Source organism: Chrysoperla carnea, chromosome 2 (assembly GCF_905475395.1).
Source record: "Chrysoperla carnea chromosome 2, inChrCarn1.1, whole genome shotgun sequence".
NCBI lineage: Eukaryota > Metazoa > Arthropoda > Insecta > Neuroptera > Chrysopidae > Chrysoperla > Chrysoperla carnea.
The window spans coordinates 79,532,000-79,547,071 of NC_058338.1; the positions used below are offsets into that span (position 1 = coordinate 79,532,000).

The window sequence follows — 15,072 nt, forward strand, 5'->3', positions numbered from 1 at the left end:
AATGAGCAACATAGGTCAATTGGGTCTTGGGTCGGTAGGACTCATTTTGTAAACCGCTAGAGATAGAACAATAGTTTAAATATAAAAAATGTTTCTTATAAAAAAATAAACAACTTTTGTTTGGAACATTTTTTCGTAAACATCACTGTTTACCCGTGAGAGGGCCAATTGTATAGTATGTATTATATGGGAATATCAGTTATATATGTATGACATGTATGTATGTGTAATGTGACAGTGTAATCAACACTGTCTATACATGGTATTTCAACAATTAGTTCAGTCAATTGTTTGTTTTCACTTGTTTTATTCGATATTTAAAATATAAACATTAAAATCCTAAAAAATAAGCGAAAATCAATATGCATTTACCTATATAAATTATACTCTAAGAAACTGCTTGTTCCACGAAAGTTGAAAAATCTGTTAAAATACTTTAATTTTATTATCCACATACATAAAACGAGTGCAGTATAAATTTTTATTAACACTAACACGTAAAAAGTTATTACACGTATGATAATATAATAGGTGCGTACAAAACATTATTTACAAGCATTACAAGCATTTACAAGGTATGTCCAAGGTATAATAATATTTTGTTTACATAATAATTTTATTTTTTTTTTATTTTTTTTTTTTTTTGTAGACAATATCAAACATTTATTTTGAGTGAAGTTCAAACAACAAAAAAACGATACCGACCATTAAATAACACATCATATACAATATTTAAAAATAAACTCATGAGAATCAGAGATTCATCACTAAGGTCATATTTCCTCTCATTGAATGCTTCTTATTATTAAATAATTTTTAGTGTGAACATGAAATATCTACAAACAAGTGAAATGTACAAAATTAGAAAAGCCCCGACGTATTTTTCGGTTACAGAACCTTAAGGTAGTACCAGCATGGTATTTGCAGTTTCTATGTTAAAGCAATGGTACAATTTTTTTTTCGACAGAATTTAACGAAAAATTAAATTTAAGAATTTAATAATGCTCACTATTAATTCCCAAAGTTTCAGAAATTTTGACCGTTTAAAATGGGAAATAATTATGACAACGTCCCAATTTCGATCAATTTACGTCAAAATTAATATCTCGAAAGTGAAAATTAATTTCTAATTTTTTTTTTTAGAATTTTATTGTATAAACATTTTTTTCTACTTTTTCTTCAATATATAATAATATCATAAAAATTAGTTGGAGAGACCGGACATTTTACATGCTTTAAATGGGACATGACCCTCAAAATCGCGAACTTTGTCTTTAAATATCTCGCGATCTAAACGGTCAAAAATTATGAAATTTTAGGAATTCATAAATAAAGCTATTATAAACCCGAGAAAAAAAATTCGGCCAAATCTGTCGAAAAGTGATTTCATGCTGGTACTACCTTAAACTCGCACTTGAAACATAGATAAGAAAACTCTCCATTAAATAACCTTTCAAACGAAACAAAAACAATTAAAATTTGTTCATCCGTTTAGGCGCTACGATGCCACAGGCAGACAGACAGACAGAAAGGCAGACACACACACACATAGCGGTCAAACTTATAACACCTCTTTTTAGTTCGGGTGTTAACCAGTGAAAACTGAATTTTTTACTTAAATACCATGTATAGAACGAGTTGAATGTCAGCGCTGGCATTATTTTTTTATAAATTAGCATAGATTAAAAAACTAACACTTATGCTGGCTTTTTGGCCGCCATTTATTTGGCTTGTGAATTTTTTTTTTTTGGTTTTTCGAGAATGTTTCTCAAACCAACTAGTTGAAGCTACCTGCAAATTTTCAACTCCTTATCTTTTAAAGTTTTGTAATAATAATTTGCGCTCTCACGGGTAAACAGTGATGTTTACGAAAAAATATTTGTAACAAAAGTTGTTTATTTTTTTATAAGGAAGTGAGGGCAAGAGAAGTGAAGGATATAACACGGTAGTGTTTATTTTGAAATTGAAATTTCCCAGAGACACGGGCGAATAACTGACATAGATATATACAAATATATAGTCCATCTCCAAAGCCCCGTAAGTCGTGGCCTATGACGCATACCCATCTCTTCTCGTTAACCTTCGATACAGTGCATAAGTCAATGCTTTAAAGCAAAATTTAACTAATAAAAATTATAATCCTGTCGCCGAGCCAGTATTCGTGACCGATTTAGACACAAATCCGAAAATCTCGATACGCTTACGTACTTATTAAATGGCTTACGTAATTATTAAAATAGTCTGCTACAGGAAATGCAACTAATTCGAGTACCGGCATGTAACTTCAAATGATCATATATATCTCTGGACAAAATCAAGTTAGAAATGTCTAGTAAAGTGAAAAATATTTGTCTTTTATTAGAGTTTTATTTGACAATATTCATATTATTGACATATTCATATTATTGGTATTTTATTTTTAACTATAAGTAAAAAATGTTTAAAATGATTACATGTAATTTTTTCGTAAGATTTCTAACCGATGTAAACTTTCCTTTAAACAGTATACATGTTAAATTAAATGTTTAGATCTTTAGCTTGAAAATGAGACGTCGTACAGTTTCATATATCCATTACCAGAACCCGAGATATAAGCTACTTTCGGGGTTTTCTCCCGAAATTTTTGAAAAATTGCTTCGAGGGGTTAATTTTGAAGAATAATATTATCCGTTTTCACACCGAAATAAGCGAAAATTTAAAAAAAAAATGCTGTTTTCTCCCGAAATTTTTGAAAAATTGTTTCGAGGAGTTAATTTTAAAGAATAATATTATACGTTTACATTTAAAAAACAATCATTGCCTAGCATGATTGGTAGCGTTATTAACAATTAAATTACTTATAAAAAGTTATTGCACCATATATCGAAAAAACTATCTTAATTTTCGGGATGAGCAGAAAAGAATACACAGGAAACCATAGGTCGTTTTCGTGAAATTCAACGAAAACCGGCTCAGCGGCCGGAGTATTATATATTTTGAAATGTTACGTTTTATAATATTTATTATGATGTTTCTAAGAACTACATTATTTACGTAGAAAGAACGGTGTGGACGAATAGTATGACATTTTAATTCATATTCATATGTTTGTTTTTGTTTTTTAATGATGGAGGTATTTTTTTACTAAGTGTTTAAAACTTAAAACCGATTTGAATAAATCCTTTTAGTATTTGAAAGATCAAGTTCGTTAATGAGAAAAATTGACAGGCAAACAAGGGTTGGGGGATGCGCGAAGTACAAAATTTTGAATTTGTTCAAAATAAGAAATATTTTTGTATTTTCTGATCAGTTTTAAGCAAAAAAGTACTTGTGATTTTTTCTCTAGACGCTTAGTTTAAGAAAAAAAATTTCTTGTAAAATTAAAAATGCAACATTCGAGTTAAAGAAAAATGTGTTATTTTTCATTCTCTAAGGGAATTCGCTTAGCTGCTCCTGCGCTATGAATTTTGTTTCTTATCTTTAATAATAAATTTTCCCATACAATCGTAGCAATCGAACCTAATACAGTAATCTTAACTCTCTTGAATTTTACTTGAACTTTCTTGAGTTCCGGTTATCGAGACTCTACTGAATTGGATATATTTATTGTAAGGGTGTGTTTATCATTATTACTTCTTATAAGATACTATCGAAGTAGGAAAAAAACTTCAAATGAAAAAAGGAGTACCTTTGAAAATTTTATCTATTTAATTTATTTTTATTGTATAAATAAAATACTTGATTATTTTCGTTCTCAAACAACAATATATAGCCATGTATGATGGTGCATTAAAAAGGTCACATTAATTTCTTAAAAGTTTGTGGGTGGTATGATTGTATGATCCCTAAACATTGTGTACCTACCATAATCATAACATGTTCTTTTTGTACAAAACTATATACATTAAAGTGTCAGTAGAAAGGGAAGAAATTTTATTACACTATAACAGCATCTTTTTCTACTTACAATCAGTGAATTACACCCAAAAAGAACAATAAACGATTATAATAATATGTAATGTTAAAATATTATAATAATAATATGTAATCTGTGAAAAAAGACGTATATCATTTTATTATTATATCCCTAAAAAAATATTTAATTTATTTATTAAGATAAAATTATGAATGAAAATACTTTTTGTATATAATATTTTAATTATACCATTGTTGTACTTGCTTTTATAAAACAATGAATCAAAACCACGACAAAAATAATACCTTTAAAGATATCCCTATCCCTATCTCCTATATATCTATATATTATAAATGCGAAAGTAAGCATGTTTGTTTGTTTGTTTGTTTGTTTGTTTGTTTGTTACGCGTTCACGTTAAAACTAACGAATGGTTTTTAATGGTTTATAACAGAATAACACATGAGATATAATTTATAAAGATAAATTAATAAAAAATATAAAAAAATTTAAAAATTAATTTAATTTGACATTACCATAAATTACAGATTCCTGTAAAAGTAGTCATTTGACATTACCATAAATTACAGATTTCTGTAAAAATAGTCAATATAAAATATGTACTCAATGAATTTACGACTATTATACATTTAAAAAAATAGAAAACCATACATATATTTTACCTGTGTAAAACAATCCTTACCATTTTTTCAAGTGTTATAGAAAGGGGATAAGCGAGAGCAATTTTTATCAATCTAGTATATTATAAATGTGAAAGTAAGCATGTTTGTTTGTTTGTTACGCTTTCACGCCTTAACTTGCGAATGGTTTTAATGAAACTGTACAGCAATATAACTGATATATCAGCATAACACATGAACCATAATTTATAAAAATATATTAAAAAAAAAAAAAAAAAAAAACAAATAAAAAATTAAATTTAATTTGACATTTGCCATTTTTTAAATTTTTACAGAAATCTTTAATTTATGGTTCAAAATAATGATTATAGTTGGAGCAGATCTATGATAATCATTTTGAACCATAAATTAAAGAATTCTGTAAAAATTTAAAATAGTGAATATCAAACAAATCATGGTCAACTATTCTGATAATTATACTCAATGAATTATGACTATTTTACATTTAACAAAATTGAAAACTGTGTATATCAAGAGAGGGTGGAGGCTATAAAGCGGTGATTTTTACTTTTAAGCCCAGTGAAGCGGGCGAGTATCAATCTAGTTAATTAATATAGTATGTAGTGTACAATTTTGAAAATACAGTTTAATCAAAAAAAATTAATAATCAAAATTTTAAGCGTTACAAACTTGGGACTAAACTTAGTATACCTTTCATACATAAATGGTATAAAATTCAATTATAACAGTTTTAGCCACGATTGATTTAAATTTCAAAGTAAAAGTAAAAATTTAAACTTACCACAAAAACCATATTATACAAATGTAAGACATATTTTAAAAAATTCACACTGCAACAGCCAGAATCACGTGTTTTTCTTGGAGCCATTTTCACATTCTGTAAAAAAGGAAAATTACGTAAATTATTAATCTTTCGAACAACGGCGCCGTGGCTTAGTTGGTTAAAGCGCCTGTCTAGTAAACAGGAGATCGTGAGTTCGAATCTCGCCGGGGCCTTGAAATAAAATTTTTTACATTTTTATAATATTTGAAATAACAATATATTATTTGTTAATTGTTGGACTGAAAAATTTCATGAAATGCAACCAAATTAAAGTAACTTCGTGGAATGAGAAATTTCTCACGCTATCTGTATACATGCGTCAAATAGTTCGCGTTCTAGAAATTCTTTAACTTGTTTGTAAATCGTAACCTCAACATAATTTTATATAAAATATTTTTTAATGCACTAGCTAATTAAAAATAGTTTAATTACGTGATTATTAAATGAAGTTTGAGATAATTAAATAAAATCTTGACTTGAAAAAATACTTTTAAAAACCTGAAAAATTTATAATTCGAAAATAGATAAAATTATATGAAGATAGAAAAACCTTCAAACCCATATACCATTTGAAAAAAAGGTATTTGTGTTTTAAATCGAGCCTCAGCAAAATACTCATTACGCGAGTGCTGAAGGATTAACAATATGAGTATGGCAATATTTGAATTATGCAATTTATCGCGAATTTTTCGCCACAAAAAAAGCAAAGCTAGGTTAAACAAGAAGAAAATAACAAAAAATCGAAAATATAGTGTCTACTTGTAATATTTTTTGAGAAAACAAACTGTTTTCCTGTCAATTGCAATCTTTATATACCATCTAGTATTTGCAGTTGGTTTGTTCGTCGGTGTTGGTTTAAAAAATCTTTATATAGAAAGCCATTAAAAGATTTGTTTAAGAAGAAAAATTCAGCAAGAACATCAAATACCAAAAGCCGAAGGGGAAAATAATACAACCATTAGTATTTCAAAAAACCCGTATAATAAATTTATTTCCATTTTATAATAAATTTTGTTAAAACATTTACTGGCAAATATATGCATTTAATTAAAATTGAATAGTAATGTAAAGGCTGATACAATTTCAGTTTAGTATGTCTGAAACTCTGTAAATTAGAATGTTGTGAATTCTTTCACTTGTTTCAAACGTCAATTTACGATATGAATCGTTTAACGTTTAACATTGTTCAAAGCTCAAATAGAATTTGATGGGAGGTATTATGTTCTGACATTAGATTGGACCTATAGATCTTCTTTAATAACAATTTAGATCCTAAACGGTAAGAGATAGAATAACACTTTAAATTAGAAAAAGTTGGTCATCATAAAAAAACTAACTCTTTTTGATCAAAACATTTTTTCATAAAATGTAAGCTTTTGGAGGAAATACGACTTAAAAATATGTTTAGTCCCCACTCCCCACCAAACTCTGCAACTTTTGTTTTAGTCTGATTGGTTAACTACAAAACGAGATATTTAGGAGTACCTATAGATTAAAATGACCTACCCTGCATATCAACAAACCTGCAACGTTGGAGCACCTAAAAGCTAAGATCCGCCAAACTATAGCCAAAATAGCCCCCCAAACTTGAGAAAAGTTATAGAAAATTACCTCGAACAAATATACTTCTACAGAAGGTCCAAATGCGATCATTTGACTGACATCATTTTTCAAATTAAATGGAATATACTTAATATTCAATTAATAAAAATACCTACCTGTAACTATTATAATATTACATTTTGTGTTTTTTTTAAAATTAAATTTGGCTCAATGTAGATCACTCTTTACAAAATATTTTATGGTTTTAAACGCCCCCAGAATATTATCCGTTTAATTGGAATAGAATATGTGATAAACTGAATAATGACTCCCTCATTATTTGCAATATCTATTTTTATAAAGTAGGTTTATTTGAACTTCCTAGTAAAGTTATAAAGCATAACTCTACATGTGTTGATTATATTATTTTACAATAAACAATCAATATATTTTACATGTTCTGTTTGAATATCGAATGTCTTCTGTTCAAAATTATAATTTTTTTAAAAACCCCGTATTTCCATAAAAGCGTACGAGACGGGTGTTAGGAGTCGCAAGAGTCATACATGACAATGATTTTTTTTTTTGAAATATTCGTTCGTTTTGTAATTCGAAAAATTGGGTTACGCGACATATTCCAAAGATACGAACTGGAGTAATCCAATCATAATGATCCATGTCGGTCAATTAAGCAACTACCTGAGAATCGAACGATAAAAGAAAGTATAATTTCACTTAAGGCTGTTAGGTACAAATTTTAAACATTTTTTGACTGGCATGAAACTTTATAATTTTTTTAAGAATTCTATTATTATACTCTTTACTCTATCGATTTCTATCCGCCCTGGGTACTTTTTTTTCGAAAATCCTGTTAATTTTCCCAATTTTCATTTTCCACTTAGGACTACAGTGTACAGTGGAATAAGAAAAATTTTTCAGGGCATGTAAAAATATCCTCCTATTAAAATACTAAAAGAAAATATTGCAATTTTTCTTACCCAGAACTTGAAATTCAATTGCAACTTTAACCATTCTTATCTGGAAAATCGCTTACCTTCATAAATTTTTTCCACCAACGAATATTTAAGCGGATTCTGAAAAAAATTAAGTTTCACGCAATACAAAGCATGTTTCACGCCAGTCAAAAATTATCATTCACAAATTTTGAAAATTCAGCAGCTGAGAACTGGTGAAGACTCCGTAGCCCGCAAGATGGATATAAAAACCCATTATTGCATTACCTGATATCAAAAACCAAACATTTTCTTAGGAGGAGTTTTATTTAGTAAAATACGATTTTTTTTACTTTCTACTAGACCAAGTTTAAATAAATTTTGGAATACCGTATATAATGTAATAATTATCTTGAAGCTATTGAAAAAATATTCGTAACTTCCCGTACTAAAGGACTACAAGGGTAGAAATTAATAAATAATGTCCAAAATTTTGACCTAAACTTGCATTAGTTTTTTAACGGGTCTCATTTTATAATAATAATAATCATCATCATTATTTATCATTAATTATTGATAAATCTTTGATACAAAGGAATAAATCCATAATAATACTAATAATAATAATACAAAGGTCATGGTCTTTTTGTACCTGTATGGATCTCTAGTGGATAAAAGTACTATAGCCAATAATCAACCTTTATTATTATAAGAGATTTATTGTTATATTTGTACATTGTATGTAATTAACAATCGGGTATAGTTTATGGCTTCAATTTAAGGGATATGTAAAACCTGGGATAGACGAAGACAAAATTTTAAGCCCGGGAAGTATGCCAGTAAGTTAGTAAATTTTTCTTCATTTAAACCAGGCATGGGCTAGTTTCAGTCAGTTTTAAAAGCAAACTTTATTTTTATATATTTAACAGATAAAATTTACAAATGTTAAAAGCCACGATAAATTTTTCGTGTACGGAACCTAAAATTCGCACTTAAAACATAAATAAGAGCACTCTTCATTAAATTACCTTTCAAACAAAACAAAAAAAATCAAAATCGGTTCAGCCGTTTAGGAGCTACAATACCATAGACCAGGCATGGGCGAGTTATTTTAAGTCGAAGTCATCATTGTTATAACTTTATTGTGTGTCATTAACTTTATTATATGTCCCTTTATCCAAGATCGCATTGCTCATAGAGGAAGAAACGAAACGGGTATAATAATATTATACCTATCTCAGTTTCTCTAATTGCAATGAGATATATAGACAAAAATAGGTTGCTTCTCTGTCTTACTCGTATTTTAAGTGAGGAGTCCGAGGGACCTCTCTGAGTCACATTTGCCCATGCCTGATGTAAACTAAACTGTCTTTGTGTTTATGCCAGGCAGCTATTTTTTTAGGACTGTAAGACATCTCATGTGGAGACAACTATTAAGTAATCTTCTAAAAAGCATCCATAAACCACGTGACCCGGTTAAGAGAGGGAAGGGATTAGTTCAAAAGCTACCCTGAGCTACGTTAGCATAGGCCGCGATAGGGTGGCAATGAAATCAAGCCACGTAATTTTCTTGATATATTTTTCCTGGCACAATGAAAATAATTAGCAATTTAATAATTTCAAACATTTAATACTTTTACATTTTATGAACGTCATATTCTTACAATGCCAGTATTTTAGAAAATACAAAATATCTTCTTGGCTTGATAATAAAAAACCACGTCCCATCCGAGGAGTAGGAGGTCATGAGGAGGTTGATTAAGGGATTCATGCAATTATTGCTGATAAACTTTAATAACCTTGCATCCAGTTTTTCGGGCGTAATAATCGCATGCTTTTTTTTCTTGACCCTTCCAATTACAACAGCAACAGCTGAATGAAGTTTTTCAAAATTAAAAGTGATAAAAAATTATCTAAGGACATGGATGGGATAGGAACAGTTATTAGACTTGTCACTATTATCTACGTAAGCTGAAATTTTAGAAAAACAGAAATCATCTTCATCTATAGATCAATTTGCCGAAAAAAAGGTTAGAAAAGTGTATATTTAATTTGAATCGTTTGGCTAGCTCAATTTCTAGAAGGAACTAATTTTGATACGGGATCCCTCCAAGGTGAGTTATGCCACTGCTACAAGCTTAAATTCACCGAAAAGATGGAGTCTTACAGTATATATATATAATATTAGAAGTATTATTTCCCACTGATTTATCAGCATATAATACCTAATGACTTATAACACACTCTGTACAAAAAAAAATAGTTGTACGGTATTGTGGTTTTTTTAATTCCATTATTTTGACTCCTACTCAAAATTATTATATAAAAACATAAAAAAATTTACAAAGGTAAATAGTTTTATCTTTTAACCTGCAACGAGTGTAAAGTGAAGGAGGAAAGGAGAGTGACTCGCCAGTAATAGAAAAAAATAAATTAGTAGATAATGATTCAAATTTTAAGTTTGTTATATTAAACGAAACATTTTTTCATATAAAAATAATTTGGGTACTTTAGCGATCAATTAAGGGAGTAGTTATTAATTAAGTACACTAAATAACATAACCATCCTCATAACAGAATATGTTACTTAGTTTATTTCCAATTAATTGATTACTCTCTTAACTGATCGGCAAGGTACCCAAATTTATTTTTGGATATAATATGTTTCGTTAACTATACCATGCTAACCATTTGGATCATTATCTATCTTCTAATCTTTTTTTCTATTAATGGCGAGTCACCCTCCTTAATGCTAGATATTTATTTAAAAAATAAAACTGACTGTTAAAACTTCACTACCATTATTGAACTTCAAACTAATTTCCACTTAACCGCGTAACCCTTCATTCTTTAATCGTGTTAAAACTCAAGTTACTAATAAAACTAAAATTTCTTATTGTTTATCTTGAGTATCTACTTAGACGTAATTAGCTAAGAATGTATAAAAAAAAAAGGGCTTTTCAACTACAGATCGATATTTAAACCATAAAAAAATTCAAAGTGAAAAACTTGACCCAAGATAGAAGCTAAACCGAAACAAAAATTGAACGGCGCGTTTATTAGGTCGTGCAAGGGTGCTCGAGTTTCACCATATATTGCGCATATCTTTAAGTAATATTAAAACTTCATCTGAATATAATGAGTAAGCCTGGATTATCATGGATAACAAGTAACACAAGAATCAGCGGTGGATTACAAGTACTTTCAGTAGAAAATAAGCCCTAGATAAAAATCATTTTTAAGAGGACTTTTCGGAAATACAATTATTTAATGTTTTGTATAGAAATCTGTTTGAAATTTTTATTATATTGAAGACATAGAAATAACGTTAGCAGTTGGTAAAAGTAAACATGTTTTTTGTTTTTGTTTATTTCAAGTTATACTTAGGTACTTTTCTCAACATCATTGTAGGAGATTTAAACATTTCAATACGATATAAGTATTTCATAATGTGGTAGTATTCTCAATGGCAATTACTTTTATTGAAACTATTGGAACTATGTTCCCTATCGCACGATATATGTTTGATAGTTGGGAGTTAAAACCAAAAAAACTGCAAGAGACAACAAAAACCGACCTCTAGGTTACTTAGGAAACTAAAAAATCAATTAAAAACTGTCAATTTTTATGTATTTTTTTGTCCAAATTTATGTTATATCATTTTAAAAAATTGAGTTGGGAAAGTTATTAGAAGTTAAAGAAAACAGAGACAATTTCAAGTAAGTACAATGTAATTGTTATGTTTTGTCATAATAAATATCCTAATCAAACCAAACGTAATGTACTCACATATTGGATATTAAATCAGAAGTATCTCTTTTAAACTAATATTACAATTATTTCATATAGTTATACTAAAAGTAGCTATAAAATTAAATTATTTATTTATCAAGCATTTGACTCTTAATATTCTAAAATTAACACCTTAAATTCTCAGAAAAATAGCTTGTAAATAAAAAAAAAGTAAGCACTACATTTATAATGTACCCGCGTACGAAAGGAATATTGTTCCTACCGGGTGCCTACGACATCTCTCGATCTTTTTTAATAGTACTTATTAGTTGCATTTACGTAAGCAGAAAATATCGAGATAGGAGATGTAATCGAGACTAGGCTTATCAAGCCCTGATTTAGCAGTCCTTTTCCAAGCATTGGCCAAAACTAACTAATAAAACAAGGCTGGATTTGGCAGTTCTTGCCCAAGTCTTATCCAAGACTAATTAACCAAGCCTTGGATGGATTTCCAACCCTTGCCTAAATCTTTATAAAAAAGCATTTCTCCAAGCCTTGGTTTGCCAAAACTTGCCAAAACTTTACTTGCTAGTATTTTCTTAAACTTCGCCCAAGACTAATGAATCAAGTCTTAGTTTGACAACATTTGTGAAAGCCTTGGTCTAGGCTAATTTAATTAGGCTTGGTCAAATGAACCAAGTTTGTTGTAACTCATATATTTTTGCTGTTAACGATGTTCCAGCATGGTATTTGCAGTTTCTATGTTAAAGCAATGGTACAATTTTTTTTTCGACAGAATTTAACGAAAAATTAAATTTAAGAATTTAATAATGCTTACTATTAATTCCCAAAGTTTCAGAAATTTTGACCGTTTAAAATGGGAAATAATTATGCCAACGTCCCAATTTCGATCAATTTACGTCAAAATTAATATCTCGAAAGTGAAAATTAATTTCTAAATTTTTTTTTTAGAATTGTATTGTATAAACATTTTTTTCTACTTTTTCTTCAATATATAATAATATCATAAAAAATAGTTGGAGAGACCGGACATTTTACATGCTTTAAATGGGACATGACCCTCAAAATCGCGAACTTTGTCTTTAAATATCTCGCCATCTAAACGGTCAAAAATTATGAAATTTTAAGAATTCATAAATAAAGCTATTATAAACCCGAGAAAAAAAATTCGGCCAAATCTGTCGAAAAGTGATTTCATGCTGGTACTACCTTAAGGGCGAAATCATTAAACATTACGTCAAATTATATGTAACAAATATCAGATTCTCAAGGATTAATCCATGTAAAAACTAAATTTATCTGCACCCAGACTTAGGACAATATCTGACATCGAAGTTTGAAATGATATTAATACAAGATTGGTCCAATTTAGGTTTCCAAGCCTTACCTAATGCTCCATAACCTCCGTCCAGACTTGAACTAGTATTGGGCTGATTGATATTTTCTCTATTGAGTGGATTTACTCTTTTTTGACGAAGAAATATTGAGAATCTCAGCAAACTTACATTTATATGAAAAAGCAAAAAATGTGTAGTTACATAAAACAAGAATTCTACAATACAGTACTTATATAGAAACTACCCATAAGTTAACTGGATGATTTCTTTTTAAAAACAACTTCATATTTTACAGTTCTTATGGTTGTTCCGCGTGCTTTGAATTCATTTAACAATTGAACATCAAACTTTACCATATTTGGATGCAATTTTAGTTATTATCATTATTATACCATGTATATTAAAGATATACTACCAAGGTATACTAAGTTAAGTCCCAAGTTTGTAACGATGAAAAATATTGATACTATGAACAAAATTTTGGTATAGTTGTTCATAAAATCACCTAATTAGTCTATTTCCGGTTGTCTGTCTGTCTGTCTGTCGTCTGTCGTCTGTCCGTCTGTCATCACGATTACTCAAAAACGAAAAGAGATGTCAAGCTGAAATTATAATTATAGCATGCTAAGGACGAAAAAAGTGTGGTCAAGTTCGTAAATGAGCAATATAGGTCAATCGTGTGGTCAAGGGTTCGTGGGACCTATCTTATCAACCATTAGAGAGAGAACAAAAGTTTAAATGTACAAAAAATTTCTCATAAAAAATAAGCAACTTTTGTTTGAAACATTTTTTTGTAAGCATCACTGTTTACCCGTGAGAGCGCAAATTGTATAGTATGTATTATATGCGAATATCAGTTATAAATGTATGACATGTATCTATGTGTAATGTTACAGAGTAATCAACACTATCTATACATGGTATTTCAACAATTAACTCGATCAATTGTTTGTTTCACTTGTTATTATTATTATTATTGTGCGAATATTTATTTATAAGATATTTTTACAAAATTTATGCCTTTAAGGAGATATGCAAGGATTGAATAATACTAGGGATTTCAATAAAACTTTATAAATACATTTTTTGATGAACAAAGTTTCTAAAAATCACAAATTATTCCTAGGTCATCTTGCTTTTTATTAATATTTTATCATTCAAAATTGGGTGAAAAAATGATGAATTATCCAGGTTATCCTTTTCAATTGGATATTTCAATATCAAAAAATCTAGAGAGTGTGATAAAAAACTATCTAAAATATTTAGCGTTCTTGTAGTTTATAAAAATACCATTAAAATATAAGATTGTCGATGGTATAACAACAAAATTTTAATTTAATTATCAGTTTATGAAGATCCTTCCTTTGATAAACAGAGACTATAGTTAGAGCATTGATGATTGAAGAGCGATATCTATATTATCAAATTTATTAGCAACACTTACACACAATATATTATATATTTTTGTAGTTGCGTGGTATTGTAAAGCTAGAAATAACACATTATTTGACTACAAAGCATGTATTTAGTTTATATGTATGTACCGTGCAATAAAACAAAACTTTTTTACAATACTGTAGGTTTACAATCACATCATCAAGAGCCATGCTTAACTTCCCACATTTACATTTTACATGGATTTCTTGCATAATATAGCATATACAGTGTGTTAATTTCAAAAGGATCCACCCTTAATAACTTTCGACCTGAGGTGATTATTATTTTGAGTGAAAACACGTTGATTAAAATATCGAGGGGAAGTTAAAAGATGGTACCTACAGAATTTAAGGTTTCATGCCTTCAACCCAAGCACCCTAACTTCTTAATTTCAAATGGCACCCCCTACCTTGTGATACATCATTTGAAAGGGTATATAGAATAAACCTAGCTAGATTCAAAGGTCACATTTGTCTGCTATCTCTATAAAACATTCTGCTTGGTTTGCTCTAAATTAAGATGTGCCAAATCTGACAAAGATAGCGCTCAAATGTAATCAAGCAAGATTAATCTCTAGGTATAGTGTACATACAAGTATCTTAAAAATGGATTATCGCTCCTTTGTTCGCATTTATTAAAAACTGATGGCAAATAGGGCTTGCCCCTATCAGC

General features: G+C 29.0%; 1 protein-coding gene and 1 non-coding gene across 2 annotated transcripts in view; one reads left to right on the forward strand and one right to left on the reverse strand.

Annotated features, from left to right (window-relative positions):
- Positions 1-15,072, reverse strand: part of LOC123293959 (CD151 antigen-like) — a 60,532-nt gene that overhangs the window by 25,833 nt on the left and 19,627 nt on the right. The window contains exon 2 of the mRNA XM_044874971.1: positions 5,337-5,432. Coding sequence (XP_044730906.1) covers positions 5,337-5,423 — 87 coding nt within the window. The 5' untranslated portion in view covers positions 5,424-5,432. The remainder of the gene's footprint in view (positions 1-5,336; positions 5,433-15,072) is intronic.
- Positions 5,478-5,551, forward strand: Trnat-agu. Its single transcript has one exon. It is a non-coding gene; the product is annotated as a tRNA-Thr (tRNA).